Below are 27,677 nucleotides of genomic sequence, written 5' to 3'. Positions count from 1 at the left end.
CAAAGATTTGTTTAATGGTCCCAGATATACTCAACAACTAAGTGTACACTCATGAAAAAAAGGAAAAGATATGACAAAATGATCACATCTAGAATTCCACTCAATCTTTAATCAAGGGATATTTCCAAAATCTGCAGTTTCAAAGGGCAAAAAAGAAAGATAAAATAAGAGGGAACCTTTTCCGACTATTCCCCCTTTAGATGTTCTTAAAAACCTGATCTAAACTGACTGAAAACATCCTGAACATATGAAGGCAGGTCATAAAAAAAAAGAGAGACGGAAACTGCTGGCATTTTAGGGGAGAAACTTCTGCTGACCAATAACAACGATGATGTGAACATCGAGAACAGCTTAGTACTTCGTTTAAAGCTGCAAAGTCCTGGTCCAAAAAAAAAGAAAAATGTAAAAGAAAAAGAAGAAAAGAAGGGAAAGTATAGTCTGCTCTGATAGGAGTGGTTACTGCTGAGTGGTGGCTATGGGTCTGCAGGCCTGCTGGAGCCGCTACATTGTTCATCCCTGAGAGGGGGGTACAAAGCGGGGTCCGAACCCCAAAGCTCTCGCGGCCATCAGTTTTGCGTCCGGGTTCCTCCCCCCAAATTTGTTACTTTATAGTCTCTTGTTTCATCCAAGATCAGTAAAATCCCTCTTTCTCCTCTCAATTTCTTCTCAGATTGGCACTTGAACGAGAGAACAGAGTGTGAAAACTAGGTGAGGGGGTCTATTTTTTTCTTTCAGACCTCACAACCCCCCAAAAAACGATGTAGTCTTTTATAATCTGTTTAGTTAAATTTTCCTTTTTTTATTTTTATGGAGTTGTTGGAAGTGAGAGTTTCCTGAACATCAGATTTTCAAGCCCAGGGATAGGCATGCGAGAGCCAGTTGTTCTTAGGAGCTCAGCTTAGATTTTTTGGAGAGTGGCGGACTCTCCTCTTTGTTCTCCGTGTCCTCATCCTCCTCCTCGTCGTCGTCAGGGTAATCCACCAGCCCCACGATTCCACTCTGAGTCAAACAAGAAACAGTCCATGAACACACTTCATTGTAAGTAGGATAAAATAGATAAGCTGTAAACAGGTTGCCTTAAAAGATTAGTTCAAGTTGATCTGAACTGAAAACATCCCTAGTTGTCTACTCAACTGCAGTGGATACACTTAGAATACAACAGAAGAACAGAACAGTGATACTGTATTAATCCTTGTGTGGAAATTCTCTTTTCACTTCACCCCATCTTGCTCTCTACACCAGGGTTCTTCAACTCTGGACCTCGATTCCAAATCCAGGCCGTGTTTTCAGTTCCCCCAGGTAGTTGTTTAATAATTACTGATTCTGATTGGTCAGAGGCTTAACACCTGACTGACAGGTAAAGGAAGGCTGGAAAACCAGCAGTGCTCGGACCTCGAGGACCGTTAGTTGAATATCCCTGCTCTACACAGACATGTGCAGGTGAGAGCAAGCTTGGGGAATCACAACAGTGGGTCAGCCATCTCGCAACGCCCAAGGAGCTGGGGCTGATGGGCCCACGGACATGCGACTCTTCTGGTGAGGCTGGGCTCAAACTGGCAACCATCCTCATCACAGGCAGAGGCTTAGCCCGCTGAACCACACACTCTAACGTTCTTTTTGCTATAAAAACATTTTCACTAGGGCTGCACAATGTCACAACGTAATGTAATTGTGATTATACGGCGCATGCGTAATAATCACCAGGGCTTTAGATGACAGGCATAAACATTTGAGCGGACGCTGGCTTTCCAGTACTATGTGGGCGTTTACTTGCACCCACACTTTGGTCGGCAGATTAGTAGTATGCCTAAAATATTAATGACAAGCCTATTGTGATGCCCAAAAGTTAGTAAACGTGAGACCATGCATGCTACCTTACTGCAGACTCAAAGTGGCATTTAAAATTCAACAGGGGTGAGTAAGCGGGGATGAGTATCACTATTTTCCCCTTTTAGCTGAAATAAGGAGGTGTCAGACCTTGGTGGTGATGGCTGCTGTCGGCGTCGGGCTTTTGGCCCCAGAGCCCGGTGAGCCGGGGGAGGCAGCAGAGCCCAGCGAGCCGGGCGACCCTGGCGAGCCGGGCGACCCGGGGTGGAGGCTGGCGGAGGACGAACTGGTGAGGCTGGCTTTGGAGGCACTGGAGAAGGACAGCTTGAAGCTGGGGCTCTGACGTCCAGACAGGTTTGACTTGGCCAACACCTCCTTCTCTTCAGTGTCTTTCACTAGATCAGAGAAACAAACACATTGATTTACCTGCATGGTCTCAACGAGCAAGCTGGCTGAAAACAGTGTTACCTATTGCAACTACTGTGGAGCATTTAAATATAGATAGAAATACACAAAATGGATGCATACGTTAAATCAAGGTTCTTCAAATCTGAACCTCGATTCCAAATCCAGGCCTTGTTCACAGTTCTCCCAGGTAGTTAGTTTAATAATTACTGATTCTGATTGGTCAGAGGCTTCACACCTGACTGACAGGTAAAGGAAGGCTGGAAAACCAGCAGTGCTCGGACCTCGAGGACCGTGATTTGAATAACCCTGCGTTAAATAATACCAATTGATAAGTCTATTAGCAAATTCTTGCTGTATCAGACTATAAAAAATTACTTAAGCTATTAAACCTGGCGTGTATTTAAATCAAAATGTTTAATGCACAATAACTGCACATTTTTGCAACACATACATGCACACAGACAGACATGTAGTAATATAAACAGACAACCCTTGATGACAAAAGAAATAGTTTGTTGGACATACATTTTCTCCTCTCCATGAACTTGCTGATTGGGTCCATGAGGTCGTCATCACTCTTCATCTTGTCGGAAGGTGGCACAATGGCCTCTCCATCTTCCAAGTCATCTTCATCTGTATTAAACCACATCTCCTCTTCATCCTCAAGTGTGCGTGCATCCCGTCTGTATCGGTGGTTCCTCAGAATTGACCGCATACTTCGGAAATGCAAAGGCATGAAATGTACAGTTAGTCGTTTCGAAATTAAACACACGCTTGCATTTCGTTGGCTGGCAATAATAGTTTTAAATTCACGTGTAAGAATTTTTTTTCCTGGAAGTAAAACTCCTTTTGTTAAACAGCAAGGATGTGGTGGATTTGTAATGATAGAACTTCAGCTGAAGATAATTTTTAGAAAGAAAAACTGAGAACTAGTTATGGAGATATTTAGTTACTTAGTTATTGAAAGTAATGGATATTGCAAAAGTAACTAACTAAACAGTCAATGGGAAAGAAGAACCAACAATACTTGGGGGGGAGGGGGGGCAACGATAACACAGCCTTGGGAAACGCACCACTTCATTCAATAAATTTAAAACACCAACTTCTAAATGTAACATCTACAAAACCAACGTGTGCCAACAGTGGTTCTCAGTCCTGATCCTGGTGCCAGAATGTTTTCATTCCAGTCCTACTGCTCTAATCAGGCTTATATGGCCCCTAATAGGCCAATAATGAATGTGGCAGATTGAAAGCAGCGTGGGCTGGAATGAAAACACTGTGCTGGGGGACCAGGAACAGGACTGAGAACTACTGCTCTAACAGTTCCACTACAAAGGTATACTAATCCTTTTAATTCCACGGCATAAAAAAAGCCCAAAAATCAACACACCTGTCCAGTTTTGGGTTGTCCTGCCTCTCTCTCTGTTGCTCATACCGCAGTTTCAGTCCTTTAAATGTCTGAACATAGTCTATGTCTTCAAGTGCTTTCCAGTAGTTCTCTATTACATGAGCAGTCAGAGACTTCACATCCTCCTGGAACAGAAAAATGCCGTAAGCATACTGCTGAAAATAGACAGCATTTACTACACATTAGGCCAATGATGTGAAAATCACACTGTTTAAAGTCTGAAATGCAATTTTCCTAACCCTGTGATTTTTTACAAACTCGGTTTATTGTACTCTAAGAGTTCAGTACTGATTTGGGATCGGAGACTTCTGTGGCTGAGAGGGTGAAGTGAAAGGGCCGGAGCAACAGAGCTATGAAAACAACATATTACAAGTTTTAAATAATCACTGTTTCACATTCAGCCAAACTATTTAATTTTCTTTAACATATGGTTTATAAATCAAAATCTATTACTATGGAAGTATTATTGTAAGCAGCTCATGGACGTGCTGCATTTTTCCTACATTTCTACTGATGCTGCAGAAATACGTGCAGCCTCTTCTGCTGGGTTAGTCCCTTCCTGACAGCCCCTCCCTTCCTCGTCTCTCTCAGCAGCCGCAGCCAAACAGAGGCATGAAAGAGGCCCGTCTCAACAGTGACACACCGCTAACGTCGACATATCAACTCGGGAAGGATTCTGTCACTTCGGCACCGATAAAGTGTCTGTAAAATATCCGATTTAATCTACCGTTATGTCGGCAAGGCACTTACCACTCTGAGATACTCAAACATTTCAATTATGGCGGAGTTCATAAGGTTGTAACGAGATCCATTGCTGAGAAAGGCTTTTACAACTGGTTCAAACAAAAAATTCCTCATGATGTAGCGATTGTAAAATTCATCCTTTAGTCCAATTATTTTCCGCATGAAACGAAGTGAACCTATATATATAAAAAAAAAAAAAAAACACACACACACACACACTAGTATTCAAATTGTTTGGATACTTGATCAGACAAGACGAATACCCAGTTAAATTTCTAAATATTTAAACTAACACCCCCTTGCTTAAACAAAAGAAAAAAAAATAGACCAGATAACAGAAAATCCTTAGTATTATACCCTGCCACTGTCTTCTATCTATGCAGATCCACCAGCAATACTTTTTGGTTCTATTTTATTTAAATTCTTCAACTTACAGAGTGCAAGAAAGGCATGGCATGAAGACATAAGCACCAGCACCCTACGCAGGATGTCCTTGTTGATGATGTAGTTCTTGATGTGATAGGTGTGGTGCTCCACGCAGAACGTCAGCAACTCTAAGATCAGCGCCAACAGCTGGGACGTCTGGAAGTCATCTGGACGCGGCGTGGACAAGATATATGATATTCTTAGTACTGAAGGTATTGTTCCTTCACATGAAAAGTGTGCTAGAAACTGTGCAGCAGGGAATCTCCAACAAGCTCAATTAAAATGCATAGTGGCTTACAATGGAAAGCCACAATCCTTGCTAGCAAGAGCTTTTGCCTGCTCAGCAGGTTGTAATCATGAAGAACAGCATAGTAAAAACCATTTCAGCATGTTTAAAGTTTCACAATATGTGAATTGTATGTCTCTCCAATTATTTATCATGATTCATAACCTGTTCATTTCTATGACAGGGCATCAGGTGACTCAGTAGTTAATGCATTAATTGCTACATTCACAATTCCATTCTAAGGAGTTGCTTGTACTTTTCCAAAAATATATACAGCTCTGGAAAAAATTAAGAAACCACAGCAAAATTTAGTTTCACTAATTTCTCGATTTATGGGTATACTTCTATACAAAATATATATATTTTTTTGTAACCTGCAGCCTGGTTCTTCCCTGGTTCTCATTGATGAAGGGCTTCTTTCTTGCTTTATGGGTCTTCAGTCCTGCTTCTAGGAGCCTGACATGAACTGTCCTAGCGATGCACTTCACACCTGCACTTAATGTTTCCCATTCTTTTTGAAGGTCACTTGAGGTCATAGTCTGATTTATGAGGCACTGCTGGATAAGTGAAGTCATCTCAGCGATTAAAAAGTTGCTTCTGCCCTCTAGCTGGATGGTTTCTGGTCACTGCCAGTGTCTCCTGCTTCACCTTGTTCTTGTGTACTGCTGTCTTAGAAATTTCGAGTTTCAAATTTCAAAGCAAGCCTTCTGCCAGCAGAACCAGCATTAAACCAGCATTAAACCAGGATTTAATGATGCAAATGCTTAAAAAAACATGGAGTGGTCTCTTCATTTTTTCCAGAGCTGTATACATCCTTTTTTTAACCTCTTCTTACAATCAAGATTTTGGCAAAATGCTTCACCTGTGACATTTCTTGTAGCTTATTTGCTTTAAGTGGAGGGACCTTAGGCAAGTACTTTTGAATAGACTGATTTTAAATAACATTTTGATTGCTACGGTATTACGTATTACAAATGTAATTAGCACTCTAAGTAAATGGTCTATGAAGGCATTCAACTGCAAAGTCACTCGCAGGTCTCCAAAGCAAAGGCAGTGTGCCTCACCTTTGCTGGGCCTCTCCTCTGTGGTGTTAGCCAGTAACGGTGCTGAGAGCACATGCATGCAGTGTTTGTAGAAGAAGCTCAGAAACTCTGTTTTCTCAGTTTTCTATGGGAGGTATAAAACACAAGTCATCACCTGAGAAACAACCCTTGTTAAAAAGTTTCCCGCGTTGACTCAAAGCTTATTCACAAAGGCATGTCACTCACAAAGGCATGTCACTCACAAAGGCATGTCACTCACAAAGGCATGTCACTCACAAAGGCATGTCACTCACAAAGGCATGTCACTCACAAAGGCATGTCACTCACATTGGCGGTGGCGAGCATGTTCTCTGGGTCCACCAGCGTACGCAACAACCCCATCAGCTGCACAGCACCGCCCAGCTCCGGATCCGTATCACAGATCATGTGTTCGATAATGAGGTTGATCAGAAGTATGTCCTAAGACAGATATTGCAATATTATCATAAGGGCTAGCAACACAATGTTAAAGTTATCATCGCTTAATGTGCATGTATAAGCGTTGACGGCACTGAACTTTATAATGCCAGTAGGGCTGGACGATATCACACCACGATGTAACGGCACAAGCGCAATAATCACCAGGACTTCAGATGATGGGCATAAACATCTGTCTGGGCTTTTTGGTACTATACAGACGTTTACTTTGCCCACGATTTCCTAATCAGATTATCAAGTACTAGGCGTCACAATACACCTCATCATAAAAACCAGTATAGTGCCAAAAAGCCAGCGTCCGGAGAAATGTCTACGCCCGTCATCTAAAGCCTTGGTGTTTCCTGCACATACGCCATATGATTGTGATGTGATATTATGCAACCATAAATGCCCATTCGTTTACATGAAGGTGACCAGCACATGTTTTTGTCATGAGAGCAAACGCACTGAGCAGCATCTTAACTCTTAACGATTCTTCTTACTGACACAATTAACAGGGAAAATATCCCAGGTTAAGCCTAACCACTGCCTAACCACTGCCTAACCACTGCCTAACCACTGCCTAACCACTGCCTAACCAGTCTTTAATCCGCCCGGAGTGCTCAAATGCGCACGTGCGTAAGTGTGCCTATTGATGCACTGGCATCCCATCAAGGGTGCTCCCATGCCTTGTGCCCTATGCTATCTGGGATAGGCTCCAGGTTCCTTGCATCTATTTACTGGATAATTCGGAGACAGATGGTTACTAGAATTCAAATGTTTTGAGAGATGTGCAACCTAAATCCTTTTTATTACTTATAATGAAACAAAAAAAAATCAGTTTATAAACCCATATGCAGGATTTAGTTTGGATATCCTTTTCAAGAAAGCATTATTGGTATCAGAAGTGATAAACAGCAAAGACCAAACCACAGTGTCCAGCATGGTTTTGTAGCCATGCAGGTTGTGCCCATAATCATTACCTGCAACAATCAAGAGCCCAGCAATAAATCTTTGAGCATTAAGGGTCACCCTCCATATGTTCATGTTTATCTTTTAGCATGGGACTAAAACCAGACACCATTTCAAACGAAATATAAATAAAATTAAATTAATCAAACAGCTGGGTTACTCACATCATCATTCTGTTGAGACTCCTGCATCACAAACTCTCGTACCATGGAAGGGTTGTACTCCACCAGATAGGAGAAGATGTCAGTTGCTGCACTGCGCACTTGGGGATCATCCATTCCCTGCCAGTAGCCAACAAATTGTCATCATTCCCATGATGAATTTCAGGGCCAGAACAGCAAACAGAACACTTGCCACAACTAGACAATGTGGTATTTCATTCACTGGCAGCTTCATCCTGAACACTGAGCAAATACACTGCCAGTAATACCAGGGCATCTGGACCACACCCAAGGTGGGCATCATTCTGGCTTACCAATATAACTTCTAGTGCTGGTAGGATGCCCATATTTGACAAGGTTTTGAAGAAGGCATCTCTGTTTTGAGGTTGCAGTGTTTGTGAAAATGCACAAAATTCCTTTAGGAAATTTACCTGCAAAGCAAAAGAATATCAATATATCTAACATATTTCCTCCGCCCAACAGGGAATACAGATAAATTAATGGTACTGCTACATAGAACTGTAATCAAAGTGCAGCATTCTGGAGATCTGGGCATTTCTGATGCAGCTGCTTTACCAGCTCGTGTCTTTTGTCGTCATCTGTCGCTTCATCAGTTAGTTGTGCAAATAGGTCTGTTAAGAACTTTTCATCGTCCTGATGGGACAAGAGGCAATAGTCATTTGACACATACAATAATAAATCTACATAATAGCAGTTCGGTAGTTTAGGATAAATCAATCAATCCCAGATACCAATATTGTCAAATACCTGTCATAGTACTACACAGTACACAAGAACATTTGAAACAAGTTTCAGGACAACAAACTGAGATGCAGTCTTAAGCACACACTTCTATTTCTACAAACGATCAGCAGTCACCAAATGACTGGTTGGTTGTGCATGAAGAGCATATTGTGTTCAGAAAAAAAAGTAGTGTATAGGTTACCTCAGAGGTCTTAAAAGTATCAAATACAGAAAAGGAGCCAATTTAAAGTATTACTGGAATAGATACACATTAAACCATCAGCTATATATCATTAAAATGTATAATGATCACTACTGATCACATACATGAGACTCGTGCCATACTGACAATATGTAAAGTAACCAAAAAAAGAGCTTTACATTCACTAACTACTTAAGTACTTTAAACACAGTGGTCTGGGAAACAGAAAGATGATAACAGGAATAAAAATAAGCTGAATGAGAAGAATAACATCAGTTATGAATGAACGAATTACAGGATTCTCACATATAAAAGCTCATTCAGATTAGTGACTTTAAAGGGTATTGTGTTTTTGTCAAACTCTTCAAGTGCAACCATCTCAACAGACAGCTCATCTTTAAAACAATACTACTGATTTACAAAACACTAAAAAACAAGGAATAAATAATAATTTAAAAAAATTAAAAGAGCCATGCATAAATCTTCAAATGGAAGCTCAACTGAACCCAGATTGCTTATGTAGAACCACCCGGAACTGAACGTGGAACATCCCAAAAGGCTCCACTTAGGTCATGTATATAGCAACACTATTAATAATCTATGAGAAGATAATAAATATGAATTAGAAATTTGTGCTTTAAAATTAAGTAGCCTTTCAGTGCACTTTGAGAGCATGAAACACATCCTTTGTTCTGGTGTATTTGCATTTCCAACATTCTGTAATATTAAATACAAACATAATATGCCCTTTATGTGAACCCTGTTCTCACTAGTCAGATTTGCATGACAATCTATTATTTCTTATGGCGCACAAAAATGACAGGTATTGACTAGCCAGGATTTAGAAATTTGGAAAATACTTCCTTTATGACGCAATCTTTGTAATCTAATAGCACAGCAATGTTTACAACTGGTATTTCACTACATACACAACAGAACAGATGCCACATTTCCAGTCTACTACCACTTAGCTATAAAACATCTTTAATTTCACAAGAATAGAAAAACAGTACTACAGTAACACACAGCACCACAGTAGTACTTCAACGCTTCATACTTGATGTGCACAATGAGTGAGGGGCACTTACCTGTAACATTCCCACAATTTCCACTTTATTAAAAAAGATAAAAGAGTGGAGAGTGGACAGCATGTTTTCCTCAAAGACAGATGGGGTGGGCAGGACCATGTCCTGAATGTACTGTACTCGGTATGTCTGGTGAATTTTCTGCTTAAGTTCAGGGTCTGAAATTGGGATGACCTCCTTGAACTTGGCAGTCTTAGTCAGGAACTCCCTGTGCCTTCTGGGCTGGGGCAGGGAGGGGTCAAACTCCAGGCACCCAATCACGTCCATGATACATTCCTCTGAGAACATTACTTCAAAAAGTGCTGTTCTGTTTAACAGAAAGATTCCCTTTATGATTTCATAGAGGTGGTGCAGCCCCTCGTGGTTCTCCAGGTCCTCGCAGACATGGAAGAGCTCCAGGAGCTTCTTGATGTAGCCCTCATTCTCCACGGCCAGGGCCAGCTTCTCGCGGCGCAGAGGTGAAGGCAGTGAGGACGCCACAAGCTCTGCCACCTCCTCCAGCCGGTTCAGTTCACAAGGAGGCAGCTCAAGGCCTGGTGATGACATGTCCTCAAAGCGCTCCTCCTCGGACTCATCCACAAGGTCCTGGGTGATGTCCACTGATGGATCCTTCCCTTGGACCTGTAACATAAATGCAAAAACTACCCGATTAATTTAAATGTCCATAATTGCGACTTCAAGTTCACGGACATGTGCAAATGGGGCTATTTTGTGCATTAGGCTGCTAATTGCAGCCTATACATTGTGAAGTTTAAAGTCATACATTAAAGATTTGCCGCAGGGTGAATAATGTGTAGAAATTCAAAGACAATACCTTTAAGGGCAAATTAACAACTGGAAACTCTGAACTACACACATAGTTCAAGAGAAGGGGACAAAAAGACAATTAAAGGTGCCTCTTACCTGGCATATTTTCTCCCATATTTCATCACACCCTGCCTTCTCTTGAAAGCTAAGAGCCAAGTCGTAGTTCTCCGCCTCAGACCATACTATTAATGTGTCCTAAGGGGATCCAAATTGCATAAGTCAGAAAAGACAATTATGTATGCTATCAGGATGTTAAACTCAGGGCACTGGAACAGTAACTGGAGAATTAATACATTTGAATATAGGTATGAAATTAACGTGCAAAATATTTCAATTACCATTAAAACCACAGACGCCTGTGATTTATCATAAAATATCATTTAAAAAAGGAAAAGTCTACAGATAAAACCTTGTAGTATGACAGATAAAAAAAAAAGTATGATATTCATTCAGTGACAGCAATGCCCTGCTGAGGCACTGCAATGCTAACCTGCTGTTTCTGGTATGCAGTGTTAGGATTTATTTTTGACTCCAGAAGAAGAGAACCTGCAAAAAAAAAAAAAAACATATATATACGTCACAAAATGAAACTGGTACTGTTGTGCAAAATATGCAATGACCTTAAAATGCAATAAAGAACGAAACGGTAAATAATGAACTATACCCACTCAATTAAAAACTATCAATACTGCTTGCTTTGTCTTCTGCAAACAGATATAAAAAAAAAAACCTCACAGGAATGCAAGTGTTCTGACAGTCTAAAGTGGAGGTAAATGAGGGAGACAACAGAATAAAATAACAAAAAAATCATTTACTACTACTGTTTTAGAAATATACAATCAGCACACCAGACACCTCACTTTATTGTGAAATAACCAGACAGTCACTACAACAAAAACGTATTTACAAGTCAAAACCACCTAGATTCTAATTGTCCCTGCCAATCATTGTTCCAGGTCTAGAATATCAAAGTCTAGACCTAGACCACAGCAAATTGCATCACCAGTTACCAATTTACACATATTAACTTATTAGTACTGTTCTATGTAAATAAAAGTATTTAAACAGGAGACAATCTGTTCAATTACATAACGTTAATCGGTAACTTACTTTGTTTCATGTATTTAATTTCTAGATTGGCTGTTAAAGTATAAAATAATGGACGGCTATTAGCCTGTGAGGCACAATGTCCAGCATCTTTGAATCAGTCACTCATGCAAATACACTTGGGATAGATGATGGGTTTCATTGGAAAAGTCCAAGGTCCCTCCCGACAAACATTAAATCAGTATTTACTGAAGAGAATCCAGTGCTGCCTATCTAACAAAACACACACACTTCTCAGTATCTTAAGCTTATAATAAAAGCAAACCTAATTACCCGGAGCGGTAAAAAAAAAAAAGGTCAACTGTCCACCAATTTTACTGTCAGCGGGTTGTAACTTTTACTTATTAAGAAACAGTATCAAATCGAACGAGGCAACAGCCAATATCAATCCATTTAACAAAATAAAAACAAACGGTTATCTATGCGTTCGAAACTGGTGTAGAAGTAGCCTAACTACTTATTAACTATCAGAATTAGTCGTGTCGTCCTTTCTGTCTTGTGCAGAAAGAGACATAAGCAGACTTACCGTCGCTTTCGGCGCGTACCAGCAGGGACGTGCCTTTCAGCCGGTCGACGTAGCCGGACGACACATGGCCGGTGCCCCGGTCGTCCCACTGCCGCTCCTCATTCAGGGTGTAAACCTTCACTCGTCGCCGAGTGTCCGTCATGCTGCAAGCCCTCCCGCCTGTTTACACCCGAAAACCTGAACTCGACACCTCCCACCTCGCGCCCTCAAAATCTCGCCTTTCCGAGAATGGCTAGCGAAGTCCTGTAGGGAAACAGCAGTCCTCACTTCAATGGCCAACACATCACAAGAAGTTTGCAGGGATGGTGGCTTCGTACGGGAGGAGCAGCTAACTAGGCCTCCTTATTTGTGGCGCTCTCGCCATTATTACATTCAGGCGCTGTTGTAAAGTGAATATGACCCTTTCGTTTCACAACGGCAAAGAAACAAACCTCGGAAATAAAGCAAGACTAATTGTAGTCGGGCTACTACTGAACACTTGGCGCACAGTACCTAATCTTAGTTCACAGAAAAACTTAAAAAAGGGAGAAGAGTCATCAGAGTACCACAAGATAAATGGTGTTTTCGGCTACCCGCAACTGCCTGTTTCTCATTGTCCTGTAAACGTCAGAACAAACCTATAAGAAACTAACTGCAATTTTCTTAAGTTAATAGATACATTCAAAATTTCCGCCTAGTACTTAACCAAATGCCTGTGCGTAACTTGCTAGCAATATATATATTCTTTATTATTTATATCTTGCCCGTATGTTCCGCCATGTTGTTCTGTCCTGGGCTCGAGCCGCGGACGGACGAGCCTCTTCTTGCTATTACACTACCATCTCAAAATTTAGATGTCAAAGCAGCGCAATAATTCCGTATTTTTTTACGAAACGTTTTACATATGCCCGTCCTTTCTATTTCTTCCCGAACGGTTTATTTTGATAATTTCAATTCCGTCAGTCAGTATTCCGCCATCTTGGGTCCCCTCAGAGTGTTAACACGGGGTCTCCGAACCATTGATGGCAGGGGCTGTCCGCTACAATTTAAAGGGGCAGCATTTCTCTGCTCAGACGGGAGTTAGCGGTCTAAAAATGAACCATTTTAATGATGGATAAAATCTTGCAACAACATACGTTAGTGTGGACAATCGAATCTGTATTTATATAAATAATTTCCAGGCTTCTAATCTAAACCCGCTTTCATGCGCGTCATGCAAAATTATGACATATTAACAAGCCAATTTTGAGAGCGTAATTTCGCATGACCTCAGGCGCAGTATTTTTGGACATTGGAAATTCAGAAATAGGTTTTACTTCCAGACCTGTCGAATTTCCATCCATCCATCTTTAAACCCCTTAGCAGTCCAGTATAGTTACAGACTACTAAATTATAATATCTGTAATTCTGAATAGCCATTACATGTATACATCAATCATATTATAAACTACATTTTTATGTGATTTCGAAAAGGTCCGAATTTATAAACTTCAATACAATGTATTGTTATAGTGAATTTATGATTTGATAAATCGGTCTCATTGAACAAATAATTATTAGTCATTATAATCTACTGTAGAATTCTTTGAAAATTGCTAATTTCTGTAACTATTTACCTGCCCCAAAACTCTACATAGCAATCAATGATGACCATTAAAGAAAGAAACGCTTAAAAAACAGGTAAAAAAAAAAAAAAAAAACTTGGGGTAGGTCACACTGTGGCTTACGCCTTGGATAGAAGCCCTTGATGCTTTTGTTGGTTGCCATGGTGACACTGCTGCGTTTCAGCAAGAAGCCACAGAGTAGCAGACCACCCAGGACAAAGGGGCGTGATGCTGCTGATCAAATACAGTGCAAGAATTGGTAGGGGGGACTCCTCGACAAAGAGGGAAGCAGGGGGGGAACAGTCAAAATTTACAGATGAGACTAGGAGGAGTGAGTGAATAGGGGTAGGTATGAGCACACATGGCTGACGTGTCATATAGTGGGGGACGAAGTATTATTTCCCATTGTTACTATGTTAGATGGGCTGACATTTTACACATTGAAAGCTTCTGCAACGGAAACTGAATGCATTCAGACAGCCTGGTGGCTCAGTGGGACCCACAGCCACCTGACATGCCCAGAGGTGGGGCCTTCACTCCTGTCTCACACTGTTTGTGTGGAGGGTACGGTTTACTAAATCGAGGGTACGAATTAGTAATTCGATCAACTGAACGAAATAATATACACCTAAGGGGCTCCGTAGGCTAGCATGGGTAGCTGTAAGAACAATAAACCACACAAGCAACTAATATAGCATTATTTTAATTGATCTGCATCGCATCAGCACCAATATGTCTAATGAAATAGTTTTAAATATTACATATTGACATTATACATGGTAGCCTATTTAATGATCACTTTCTTGTTTTAAATTTGTTATATATAGGATGCTCGTAGCGTGTACCAAAGACTAACAAAGGAATTAAATGAGAAGAAAAATGAAGAGGTGTGTGCACTTAGAGGAACTTGGCCGTGCACCTGATACCCTCCAGATGTGGCGGTTGTTGACCTCAACCAGTGTGAAGAAAAGTTCCAAGGCTGATCGAGCTGCTCCGGATGCCTCAGCTGCAGCGTCATGTGAAGTCAGGCGTGAGGAGTATCAGCCGTAGCACCGACACAGAAGCAGATCACCCTGCTGACTGCCATTGAGAAGTGACATCCGGAGACCCCTTACCCTGGCTAATTCACACCACTTTATGCTACAACATGTCCCTTGTGTCTTTTGCTTGACGGCACAGAGGCAGTAGGTGGGTTGGTTACATTCGTAAATTAAAGAGAACTGAAGAAAGAGACAAGATTTTGGCAGGTGCATTGCAGGGTCAGCGACCTGTCAAATCCCATTTCATGCTTCTCAATCAGAAGACCACACATACTATACAACACACTACAGTACGAGTATCTAATCATATCTGGGATTTCTATATTACTATTGTATAGTATTATCATTAGCAATAAGAATCAGTTCTGCTCATTGAATTTTTATCTATTAACAAATATTTAACACTCAAAAATGGGTGTAAATTACAGGGGGGATGGGGGGGGGGGGTAACCCCTCAATAATCAGAATAATAATTTTTGCCCATGGTGGAGACCTCCACACCCCCAATGTTCAACCCAAAGTTACGCCCTTGCATTTAAGCTACTGGTCCTAACCCAAACCCAGAATTTAGGCGTCTGTGACTCTATGCCCAGCTCCGTAGCTCACAGTGAGCAGCACCTGCACGGACGCTGAGGGCAGCTGCCACAAGCTCCGCCGTCGCACGTTCCTGTCACCCCTGCTGCGTTTTCACACTATGAGTTACACAGCACCATATACTGCAGAGCCATACCAGGCAATTAAATTACCTGTGCTATAGCAAAGGGTGCAAATTAATTCTTTTCACCACAGCACAGGTTCAAAGCATGGTGAGATGTCACGGCCCAGACTGAACTTAGGAAAGGCACCTTAACTGAAAACTAGGGTCAAAAGCCACAGAATAAGGTCTTTTGAAAATGATATAGCTAGGGCTGATTTGCAGACAGACTTTAGTTATGTGCTGCAGCTAAACTGCAATGGTGATGAAGAAAAATGTGCATCCCTCACCCCCGTGTGGTTGCGGCGGCCAGCAGTATTGGACTTCTGAAGATGTCGAGGTTCCAAAGCTGTCAGGATGCCCAGGTGACCACAGAAAAGGTCACTGTCAGTGTCCAGGAAAACCTCCGAAGACCCACAGGGATGAGACAGCAAGGCCAGCAGTGATCAGCAGGGATGGGGAACAGATGCACACTTTGTACAGCTTTGAATGGGGAAATGACAGTACCGACAGTCACTGGACTGTTCGAAAGATCGATGTTCTATCCCTGCTGAAAAAAGAGCAGCGTAGCTGGCTCCCAGCATGACCAGTATAATGCATGTGATTATACCAGCATATATGCATTTTGGTGCTGGTTGACCAGCATCATTAATGGAATAATGCTGCTCAACCAGCTACACCGGCACCAAACCAGCACTAACTGGCATAGACCAGCATGGAAATCATGCTGGCCTATGCTGTTTTCTTTCAGCAAGGAAAGAGGGTGTCCTCTATGTAACCCTATTTATCTCACTGGTGTTGATGACGCAGACCAGTGTCTCCCAACCTGGTCCTCAGGGACTCGCACACAGTCCAGACCAGCTGGGGTTCCGCGAGGACCGGGCTGGGAAACACTGACATAGACTCATCCGTGTTCCGTTTGGAGAACCACCACCCGACCATACAGGGAGTTGATGGCTTTGGTCATATTATCTTAACTCAAAGAGGACACTCTCTGGAAGGGGGGGGGGCTGTAAACCAGGGACCACAAATGAAAAACAGTCTGGACAGCCAGTGCTGCTTCAAATGCATTAGTTTTAAACATGAACAAAGAAAAAACAATCAATTAAAACAAAACACATAAGTATTATTAACATACAACTTTGGTACCACTTTACTTTCATCAGGAGTAGCCTGGGGGTGGCACAGTGGTGCAGTAGTTAGCACTGTCGCCTCACACCTCTGGGACTAGGGCTGAAGTCTCCACCACGGCTCCATGTGTGTGGAGTTTGCATGATCTCCCTGTGGTGTTGGGGGGTGCACATATTTCTGTACAATTCAAAACAGATATATGGGCAAATATGGTGTGTGTTAATTCCCCTGTAATGAGTCTTTCCATGCAGGATGTACACTGCCTTGCTTGCTAAACTCTGCAGGATAGTGGTCCTATCAGGGCAAGAGACCATGGAAAATGAACGGATGGAACATCCCAGCATCCAGAAATGGAAATTATAGATAATAGCAAGTCAGGAAATTCTATATTCAAAAACACTGTCATAAAACCACAAACCAGCTTTGCTGAAGTAATTTTAAACATTTTTCATGTCCAGAAGGATCACCATAACCCTGCACTGGATAAGCGCTGTGGAAATGGATAGACATTAAACACAGAACAACCAAAGTCTCAGTATTACACTATGTATTACACTGTATTTATCAAAATGATTCAAGAAGATTTTACATCACATGGGACAATGCGTCATCCCTATGTTTATTTGTCAATATATCCTATTGGTCAGGGGTTGATTGTTTCCCCCCAAGGTCCAAATTCCACCAGCTATATAAAGCCAAAGTCCACTGCTTGAGCAGTTCATCGAGTGGGGGGGAGAGCAATCGATCGTACTGTCCGGATTACATTGTGTTTCGGTCTGGATGCGGGCCGTGGTCCGCTAAACGACTACACCTGCTGGTCATTACTTTTTTCTACCTGCCTTTGGTACAGGTCACACATACAGTTATCAAAATATACAGCAGAAGCAGCGAAGGGCAAATTTTAATTGACAAAGGCACTCAGAGGGTTATTAATATCCCTCACGAAACTGAAAATACTCTGGTGAAAAATACTGGCACCTCAACAGTTTGATTCTGACAATGCACCAATTCTCCAACACAAAAAATCTGAAATAAATATTTTGTTGTTAACATATGCAATTTGTTTATTTGCACCGCAGAATTAGAACACAATAAATAAATAATAAAAACAACTGACCAAAAAAAAAAGACAAATCTAGTTAAACTAACACCTGCAGATAATTTTTTATCAGACTGGGTCTTTAATGATTTGAAATACATTAAGCAACAGAACTGGAGGACTTTATGCTCAGATGATCTACTTATTACCTGTTTGGACATCAAGTGAGAAACCAGGTGACACCACAGTCAAAAAACACTGCAACGTTTCAAATCTCTCTCTGAATGGAGCGATGATGATGAGTGAGACTTCCTCTCTGATTTGCCACTGCAGAATGAGCTTCGATAAGAATAGAATTCAACAAATACAAATTCACCTGTCAGCATGTTGATCATTAAGCATGCCAGCAAAATAAGTGTTGTAGTGTTTTGATTGAAAGGGGATCCCCTCCTAATCACCATCTCTTCAACTGTAGACAAAGGATGACTAAGTGTGAAAATGGGGAAGGATAGATGAGGATGTGAAACGGCTTAGGTGCCAAATTGGAAACAAGTAAAACAAAGGTGAAAATCTGTGATAAGATTTAGAAAATAATGGAGCACAACAACTTCATAGTCCTCTTGTCACATGTGCAATTTTATTATTTATTGGTACAACTGGCTATTATTTGGTTAAAAGGTTACCGTAATGGGCTACAGTCTCATATTTTTTGAAGCGCTAATACATGATAAGGTAAAAAAGTTGTTACTGGAAGTCTTGGTCTTCAATTATGAGGCACTGGTCGGCATTCTTTCCTCAAAGCAGATTTATAGTTGAGTCGAAGTCGCCACTGTCCTTGGGCTCTCAGCTCCTGCCTACTCCGGTCATTCCTCATCAGCTACCAATATTAATGAAATTACCATCGACAAAAGTCACCTGATTCCATAATCTCATAGACCGTATAACCAGTGGTGCAATTGCACCCCCTGCTGCTCAGATGAAAATGCTATTTTTAACATGCGTATTAAAGTCAATAAGATTTAATTTTAAAGTTATGTATGATTAAATTTGCCGAGCTATGGGGGGTACCCTTTACCTATAATAAGATATTCGGAACAAGGGACCCAGATGCAAATCAAACAGGTTGCCAAATCAGAGCATCAGAAGTCGGGGAGGAAAGCAAATTTAGAAATGCCAGAGAGTATTTTGCGAAGACAGACGCTGGGATATCTTCGATCGCCCTCGGATCGGCAACCACATGCCCTGTGCCCAAAGCTCGGGGGAAAGCGGGGGAAGCGCTCGGTAAACAAATAGACAGTAAGCAACAATTAGTCCTCGCAGGACTGGTAAAACCAGTAATATAGCCAAGGTTACTCATCTGTTTGAGCTGTCAGTACTCTGGGGATTTGTAAAGCTACATTTCAACATGCGGATTGCGTTCGTCACATCAATGTGTGGTAATTCATTGGAAGGAAAGTTTAAAGTGGCGTGTGTCTGATTCGCCCAGCACAGCTAGCTTTATAAAGTCCTTTTGTTATCACATTTAGCTGATGTGTGGGTGCAGTATTGGTGGATGGAAATTGCATTTTTTAAGAATTCTACAAAACAGGTAAATAATGGCCATAGAAATTTACCTTATTAAACAGGTGAGCCCAGGTGAACCCAGTTCATCTCCACCCATTAAATGACATAGGCGGCTGCCTAGAGCGCCATCTTCTGAGGAGGTGCCACCTTAGCAAACCATCCCTCCACCAAGCTTCACCGTCTCTGTCACTGTCAGGGCTAGCAGCTCCTGAAACGCACGCTTTCAGACTCTCACGCTCACGGAAGGAATCTTACGGCAAATCTATATTATTCCATCATGAACCTAAAATTAGTTGTATCAACCCGTTGGGGTAGTTTGCAAACCCTACAGACTATTAACAAGGTAATAAAACTCATACATCGATGTAAATGCGTGTACAGACTTGTCTCGAATTGAAATCTCACGCCAGCCAGCTGACCAAAGTTGGCAATCCTGCATTATGTTGTGGATCCTCGATGTGTGAATGTTTATGTTTTATTGTATTAATCCTTGTTACGAATACAATACGAATACACCTGTGACTTGAACTTTGTCTGGTCTTTCATCCCCCTACCATTAAAATTGACTGTTGTTATTAAACATACGAATTTTATTTTATTTCAAGTAAACTATAATGAGATTTTTGGGTGCTTAATTAAATTTCTTACATTTGAAAGAGATGATCCACAAAAAAATACTTCATTATTTTATAAATCGTATGCTGGAATATCATATCTTGAATTATGTCTAATTATAATCAAGTGTCATCCTTGGTTCTTGAAAATTGGTTAATGTCAGGTGAAGAAATGGTTTTTGTTAGTACAATAACGCGGTGTATTACGGTAGTGCGTCATACCACACCACTTTGCGCAGTCCTGTAAACCTTTTACTTTAATAACTAAAAGAACTTTAATCTTCGGAAGTCATATTTAGATATTTAATGAAGGAGACTGATATCCTTTTTTTGTTTCATTTTCCTCTTTACTCCTTTTATTTTCCATTATTTGCATGTGATTTTTAAATTTTCCTCCTGTTATTTTTGGTTTCATTATCTTTTATGCCCCTCCATGTCTGCAGTAAACGTCATACTATTGTTATGGGACAGTACTAATGTAATTAATAACTGTCCTTTAAATGTATCCATACTACCGATTTTATTTGAAGGTCATGTGACAGCGCATATGACCGGTCACGTGACACATCACGCCTCGATAGCCGTGTTTATCTGCAGAGGTCGCATGTACCTTGAATTCGCTCGTAATATTTCTGTCTGTAACGGTCGGTGTTCCGAATAACTGCTTCTTACACTAATCGGCAGTAAAACGGTGCATCGGTCATAATCGTATGAAAAGCTTCCCATTTTAATTCATTAGTTTAACTCTTCGAGGTCTGACTGTTCGATATTGTTTTACTACATTGAAAATGTCAGGAAAAGACAGGGTCGAGGTATTTCCATCTCGAATGTGAGTAAATCTTATTTATTTAATCGGTAGTATTTTGTTTAATAGTAGCTGCCATGTGAGCGTTTCCCTTGTGCAGTACATTTTTAAATCTATATTGAATTAACCGATGTCATTACATCGGTATTGGCTATAGTAGGTTATGAAGTATGAAGTTAAAGTAATTAGGATGACCTTATGTTGGAAGCGTATGTCCTAACGAAAGAGGAAGGATTGTTCATAAGCCATGTGATCATAAGCAGCTATATTTCCATGGAACGCGAATAAAAACTTTGCGGTGCAATTGCAGGAGACGGTTTTCAATGTCTTATATTATAAAAATAAAGTCTAGTTACAAAAGTAATTTAATAGAATTGAACATGACAAGTTTACTTGTGGTTGCGCAGAACTTAATTACCACCGCTGCTTTACAGCCCTATAACGTTTACATGTTCACCTAATGTCGCGCAGGTTTCCTCTTACAGTCCAAAGACAGGCTCTTGACCTTTCTCAGTTACCTATAATGTGAGACGGATAGGCATTCTGTCCAGGCTCTACCTAACCGTGTGCATTCTGGGATAGACTCCAGGCCCAGATCAAGATAAATGGTTGAAAGATAGATCGATTAATGTTTCTTTATTTGCCGGATGATATTTTTTTTTCAAAGCAACATACAGGAGGTAGAAGGTACTTAAAAATCTAAAGTTGATCAACCAGATTTAATAACAGATATTTATAAAGGAAATTTTATCTCTCAATCCGCAATTTGTTGTTCCAGGGCACAAACCATCATGAAGGCCCGTTTGAAAGGTGCACAGACTGGTCGAAACCTGCTGAAGAAGAAAGCAGATGCCCTGTCAATGCGCTTCCGTCAGATACTGCGTAAAATCATCGAGGTGTGCAAGCAGACCCCCAGAACTCCCACCCACATTAATGCACAATGATAAACACGTCTTGGTACCTGTTGTTCCTGTTTCTTTCCAGACCAAAACTTTGATGGGTGAAGTGATGAGGGAGGCGGCCTTCTCGTTGGCCGAAGCCAAGTTTGCGGCCGGTGATTTCAGGTGAAATGCAAAGCCAAGCAGAATTTGAAATCTCTCCACGATATTATTTTCCGAGCGTCATGTGGCTGTTAGGATTTAGTCCCGCTGAATGTGACCAATGATCACACATGGTGGCTTTTTTTTTCTTCTTCAGTGCCACGGTGATCCAGAATGTCAATAAGGCGCAGGTGAAGGTCAGGGCGAAGAAGGACAATGTAGCAGGTGATGCACTGACACATTACCCTCATGTTGCATAATCGCTAAGGTTTGCAGCACTTGCCTCTTGAGCACATACCTGCTGTGCTGTTGTGCTTTGACAGGTGTCACCCTGCCGGTGTTTGAACACTATCAGGAAGGAGGGGACAGTAAGTGCCGTGACACAGGACTTCGCTTCCCATCACGTTCACAGCTGCACGGTGTTTAAAAACATCGCAGCATGTCTCGAGATTTTAAATTGCAGTGTTTTGGCTGCAAGCTATTAATATGCAATAGAAATGGTCTGGCTACATTATTGGCATCTAAGAAAATGCTAGAATTGGTATGCAGTTCCAATACTGCAAGAATAACCCTTCATCCTAGGCTACGAACTGACTGGTCTGGCCAGGGGAGGAGAACAGCTTGCCAGGCTGAAGAGGAACTTCGCCAAGGCTGTAGAGCTCCTGGTAGAGCTGGCATCACTTCAGGTTAGAAGCCTCAGTTCCGTCCCTCCCTCCTTTCCACCAGAGTTTATTTCTTTATAGATACTCAAATGCACCATTTTCTGCATGAAAGACTCAAAGATGGATGTGGTCAACTTTAGGCCGTATTTCTGCCATGAATTTGCATATATTTAACACCGATCTGTTTTAATCAATTATGCATATACACAAACATTAAAATAACGACTTCATTTACATATGTCAGTTGAAAAGTATTTTTATGTGAAGGTGTAGCGGAATACATTCAAGTTTCCTGTCGATGAAAAGTTTCCTCCAGTTTCCTCCTTGGGGGATGAATAAAGTGCCTGATTTATACCTTATTTATCTTCAGACTTCATTTGTCACTTTGGATGAGGCCATTAAGATCACCAACCGTCGTGTGAACGCCATCGAGCACGGTAAGCCTGGTAGGGGACAGGAAGCCCCCGGAAATGAGGCTATAACACAAAACACAGCAAAGCAGCAAATGAGGTATTGAGAAGCCATTGGGCAAACAGCAGTCTCACATTATTCAACTCAATTCGATACTGAATGCAGCATACTGGCGTTTATTCATTGTTAGGAGACTGATTTAGCATTTTAATAGCTTGCTTTCCAGCCATGAGCAATTTACCAGCTGAAGTAAACAGACATGAAAAATAACAAGGAATATTCTAGCTTCATTTGCCTCAGCCCTCAGCACTCACCTGTCTGTCTGTTTATAGTAATCATTCCCCGGATTGAGCGTACCCTGACGTACATCGTCTCTGAGCTGGACGAGAGGGAGCGAGAGGAGTTCTACAGGCAAGCCAGCTCTCTTCATCCCTTCCAACATTCTTCCCGCTTTCCTGCATCTGCTTCAGATCGCTATTGACTTTAATCTGTCAACAGGCTGAAGAAGATCCAGGAGAAGAAGAAGCAGGTCAGAGAGCGAGCAGAAAAGGAGATGGCAGCGCGTCTGGCCAAACTGGGGCCCATAGCTGAACCTGCAAACCTGTTCAAGGAAGAGGCGGACGAGGACTTGCTCTTTGAATGAACGTCTGCTACCATGTGTACCCCATGATCAGTGCTCTATTTAACGCCCCTGAGTGTCTGTACTGGGGAGAAAGTTAACCCTTTTTTGGCATCTAGTACCTCATGGTTATTTTGTCGTTATAACTAGGCGTATTCCATGTGTGATCCAAGCTTTGATGTAATTTCTGATTGTGCAGGGAAAACATTAATATACTGTATTGCTTTTGGGAAAGAGCTACAATGGAGCTTTGTACTAAAGGTATGGTTGAGAATACCAAAAAGGATTAGTAGAGATTGTAGTATTTATTTGAAAAATTTGCACAATTGTTATGGGCTGGGCGTTCATTCATAACATGCATGCCTTACAGATCTCGTTTACCCGATTTTGTTGGTGGATATTCGACTGTGCAAACTTAATGCAGTTCCCAAGGACGAGACTGCAGTTTAGGTCCTGTGGTTTCGTGCTTGTCGTCTGGTTCCTGAAGTATTCTAAAGACCCAAATCAAAGTGCTGTTTTCATGTGCATTCTTTGAAAATAGGAACTACGAAGTTACTCAGTTTTTGTGAAATAGTTAAAAGTAGTATTTGCAAACCATTACCTTTAACTTTACAACAGCTAGGATCTAAACTGTATTGCATATTTTTAGGGTAAAAAAAAAATAAATTGCAGACATCATGTTAAGCATTATGTTCTTTAATGATTTTCTCAGGGTGTTTATGTATAGAATGTGACTTTGTATTTGCTATTTAATTACTGGGTTTAGTAACTTCTGAATATTAATTGAGTTAATAGAACTCAGTTTGTTCTTGTTGAAGTGTCTCGTCGGTTTGCTCTGTATCACTGCTGTGAATCGGCTCATTAAAATCCACAGAGTAAGAGATTGCATAGTCACACTAGGTTAACCTACTTGCTGTTAGGTTAAACCAGCAAATGACTAACAAAACCCTGTGGTAGCATGAACTAAGTCTCATTCCTGCCATGATTTCTGATGCTGATTTTGTCATCAAAGAATACACAGTACAAATAAAACCACGTGTATATCTGTACTGGTTTGTTATGGCTATAAAATCTTGCTATGGGGGAAATCCTATGTATGCAAATGTATAAATAGGGACCTGGACTGCACTGACCTCAACCTTCGCTTTGGCCTTCTCAGTTAATTTCCCACAAGTGTTTATATTACATGGAAGTCTAGGGCCTGTCAATAAAGTCACAAAACACTGGAGAAATCCACCTAAAAGGCATCTTGTTAGATGGTGGGAGGAAAATGGAGGTTGCAGTGTGAAAAACAAACAGTAAAAATAGCATGGTTAACTAGCCGTTGGGAGTGGGTTTCCGTCAAAGCATGCTCAGCCACCCAGGACCGGACAGACAACTTTTCAGACTAAGAAAGGCTGTCGGGGGAGTTTAAAGCTCTACTGCAGCCTTTCCAACCCCCATCCAGGTGGAACCCTATATGATGCCAATTTCTATCCAATTAGTAAAATAAGCCTGGCTGGCTGTTAAAGAATACTGATAAACGTCATCCGAAAAGGAACCGTTTCATCCAATCAGAAAAGCGGGTTAAAGCAAAACACACAGGTGTTTGAGACGCACGTTGTTGAAAGAAAAAGAAAATGCTAAGAAAAATTAATAGCAGTGAAGGACTATCATTCTGGTCTTTAATTTACTTCATACAAAAAAGGAGCAGTGATTTAATACAGTTCTTTACATTCATTAGTTCTACTTCCAGTTAAATGGCTCATATCTACATCACATACAGGCAGGGACTGAACGCCTCCCTCCCTCCCTCCCTCCCTGGGAGGCCAGTGATTCCACCATGGACAGGGAGGAAGATGGGGGTGGGACAAGAAAAAAAAAAGAAATGACAACCTAGTGGTGCAATTTGTACAGGAAGATATCTAAGATTTCCACATCAATGTATGTAGGATACCTCCTTCACGCGGTCTAGCCAGCCATGCTTACAGGGAAAACCAGCAAGATTATGGAAGAGTCCATCAAAACTTCAAGCCAGGAGTGTCAGACACCCTAAGGGACCTACGCAGGGTTTCATTTTAAAACACAGCCCTAACTATCGGTGACTTATTGCTTTTTTTTTGCAATTCAAAATGGAAAATGTCAAAACTGTGTAACTAATGAGGACGTTTCAAACCTGCATACGTCTAACACGCCTGATTTACAGTTTACATGGACACACATCAGCATGACAAATAAAATTCTGACTTGGAAGGAAGGAAACATAAACATAGGTGCTTAACAGTACAGAGTCAGGCCTGCCCATCACTGGTCTACAATATCATTCTGCCATAACTTTATGGGCACTGCATTTGTTCTAATCAGTACAAATGCGCTGAGAATGACAGAAAGTCCCCCCCCCCCCCCAAGCTAAAGTACACTACAGCACCACTGACTCTCAGCAGCTGGTACCGGTATGTACACATTCACACACGCACGCACACACATGCAAGCACACACATTCACGCACGCACACGCATTCACACACGCACGCACACACATGCATGCACACACACATTCACGCACACTTCAAGAGCACACTAATGCAAATTTTCCCCCACACATACATTCACAAAACTGCTTGTGTACATATGTACTCTTCAAATCAAAATATACAACTTCCAAAATACATTTCTCATTTTAAAGTTGTACATCACTCAGCTTGAAAAGGGGAAGTAACTGAAATCTGGAAAAGTGACTCAAAAAACATCCTAATAGACTCCTAATATAATTTGGTGAACTATAAAGGCTAACGCATTGCTAGGGCAAACATCACCGATAGACTGATTAACTCTGATTTCACCCATTAACAAAACAGATTTCTACAATACTGCTTATTACACTTCTGCCAGGTCCAAGAAGCACTCAAATACTAATACAGAAACACAGAATTATTGCTTCGTCAGTTTCAGACTCCAGTCGTAACTGTATTCGTTCACTTTTTTCTGTTCTTTTTCGGAAATTGACAGAGTATTAAAAAGAGCTGCTCGATGTTACAGGCAAACAAGGGTACGAGCAGACACTAATGAACCATCACTGAGACCGGCTCTTCAGTACTCAAGCTTGTCTCAAGCATTTTTAAAGACATAAATCTCTTTCAGCACTTGGAAAGTGAATGAGTCTCACTCAAGTCCCATCCTTCAAAATTCAGTGGAGTCTTGCAAACATGCAAGTGAAAAATATTAAACAAACAAACAGAGAAAAAAAAACACACCTGATACACATCCGTCGCTTCAAGGTAGTAAATGCTTTTGATCTCGACTGAAGACACATGGCTCTGCGTGTGTGTGTGTGATTCCCTAAACATACACTTTCTATTACTGCTTACTCAAACTTCATAAAAATATATATTTACAATTATAAATATTTCAGGATAGCAGTACACGACAGCAGCAGAAACATCTGTCACCAAGTGCTAAATATTTGGAATGTTGATAGTTAAATTAAGGTGAAAATAAAAGCATAAAATAGAGGAAAAAAAATCTGATTAGAATACAAAATGGTCTAAAATATGCAAGGAAAGGACAGTTGGGTCAGGTGTAAACGAAATACATTATTCCAAAATCATCCAGAAGGTGGTGCTATTGAAAGAGATCCAGAGAGGTTCAGCAGTTAACTCCCCCAAATGGGGGCGCAGCGTTGCAGGTACTTGTCTCTACAGCAGGGTTCTCGGGAGTGGGAGGGGCCTCAGCGCAGCCACGAGGAGGGCACCCACTGCGGCTCCGTGTCCAGCTTGTTGATGAGGCGTAGGAGCTCTTGGTAGGCTTTGTCCTGGTCAGCATTCACGATAGCGGCATCAAACAGGTGCCCAAAGTTCTGTTCCATTTCCCGGGCCTTTTCAATGATGTCCCTTAGCTCCTCTGGCTGCGGAGGAGCGGGAAGGTACATGTCAAGTTAGGAAAGAAACGTGGCACGAGGTCTTCCTGGCATATGGGGTGTAAATAGGCTAACATGTTACAGAAGATTTCAAAAGTTATGAAAGTGATTAATTGTCAATGATGACGCACCACAGCAGAACAAAGAAATGCGCAACATCTAACCCATGTGTGACATTGTGACATAGCAGGGGGCAGCTAATTCAGTGCCCAAGGAGCAGTGGGAGGGGCCGGGTCCTTGCTCAGAGTACCTCAGTGGTACCTTGCCGACAACCTTTCAAACACAAACGTGCTTCCCTGACCATTAAGGCCACCACCACACAGAAAATAAAGGCAACACCACCCTTTCAAATCAATGACATAACAGTATGCGGTATGGTT

At 41.4% G+C, this 27,677-nt stretch overlaps 3 protein-coding genes across 5 annotated transcripts in view; 1 reads left to right on the top strand and 2 right to left on the bottom strand.

The window, feature by feature from the left end:
• Nucleotides 1-89: 89 nt before the first annotated feature.
• On the bottom strand, nucleotides 90-13,190 carry smek1 (SMEK homolog 1, suppressor of mek1 (Dictyostelium)). 2 transcript variants are annotated; one of them, XM_072699055.1, is made up of 16 exons: nucleotides 12,946-13,190; nucleotides 12,203-12,445; nucleotides 11,060-11,115; nucleotides 10,666-10,764; nucleotides 9,766-10,383; nucleotides 8,308-8,385; nucleotides 8,046-8,162; nucleotides 7,735-7,851; nucleotides 6,470-6,601; nucleotides 6,164-6,266; nucleotides 4,822-4,980; nucleotides 4,394-4,563; nucleotides 3,626-3,768; nucleotides 2,761-2,951; nucleotides 1,978-2,222; nucleotides 90-999 (listed from the first exon to the last, which is right to left on the bottom strand). In XM_072699055.1, the coding sequence occupies exons 2-16, from the start codon at nucleotides 12,342-12,344 to the stop codon at nucleotides 886-888; spliced, it is 2,484 nt and encodes an 827-aa protein (XP_072555156.1). In that variant the 5' UTR covers nucleotides 12,345-12,445; nucleotides 12,946-13,190; the 3' UTR covers nucleotides 90-885. The 2 variants fall into 2 exon arrangements, with proteins under 2 accessions (XP_072555156.1, XP_072555155.1); XM_072699054.1 differs by having other exon boundaries at nucleotides 12,203-13,190.
• Nucleotides 13,191-20,407: 7,217 nt separating this feature from the next.
• LOC111850909 (V-type proton ATPase subunit D-like) lies at nucleotides 20,408-24,452 on the top strand. Its single transcript, XM_023825280.2, has 9 exons — nucleotides 20,408-20,695; nucleotides 21,450-21,567; nucleotides 21,656-21,735; nucleotides 21,869-21,936; nucleotides 22,035-22,079; nucleotides 22,294-22,397; nucleotides 22,744-22,810; nucleotides 23,117-23,195; nucleotides 23,283-24,452. Exons 1-9 carry the CDS (start codon nucleotides 20,655-20,657, stop codon nucleotides 23,425-23,427), a joined length of 747 nt encoding a protein of 248 aa, XP_023681048.1. The 5' UTR covers nucleotides 20,408-20,654; the 3' UTR covers nucleotides 23,428-24,452.
• Nucleotides 24,453-25,050: 598 nt separating this feature from the next.
• Nucleotides 25,051-27,677, bottom strand: part of pals1a (protein associated with LIN7 1, MAGUK p55 family member a) — a 36,966-nt gene continuing 34,339 nt past the window's right edge. For both annotated transcript variants that reach the window (XM_023825277.2, XM_023825279.2), the window contains one exon: nucleotides 25,051-27,285. In XM_023825277.2, the coding sequence (XP_023681045.1) occupies nucleotides 27,109-27,285 (177 nt within the window). In that variant the 3' untranslated portion in view covers nucleotides 25,051-27,108. The remainder of the gene's footprint in view (nucleotides 27,286-27,677) is intronic.

Source organism: Paramormyrops kingsleyae, chromosome 14, assembly GCF_048594095.1.
Source record: "Paramormyrops kingsleyae isolate MSU_618 chromosome 14, PKINGS_0.4, whole genome shotgun sequence".
Classification (NCBI taxonomy): domain Eukaryota; kingdom Metazoa; phylum Chordata; class Actinopteri; order Osteoglossiformes; family Mormyridae; genus Paramormyrops; species Paramormyrops kingsleyae.
This window is presented reverse-complemented; position numbering and strand designations above follow the sequence as displayed.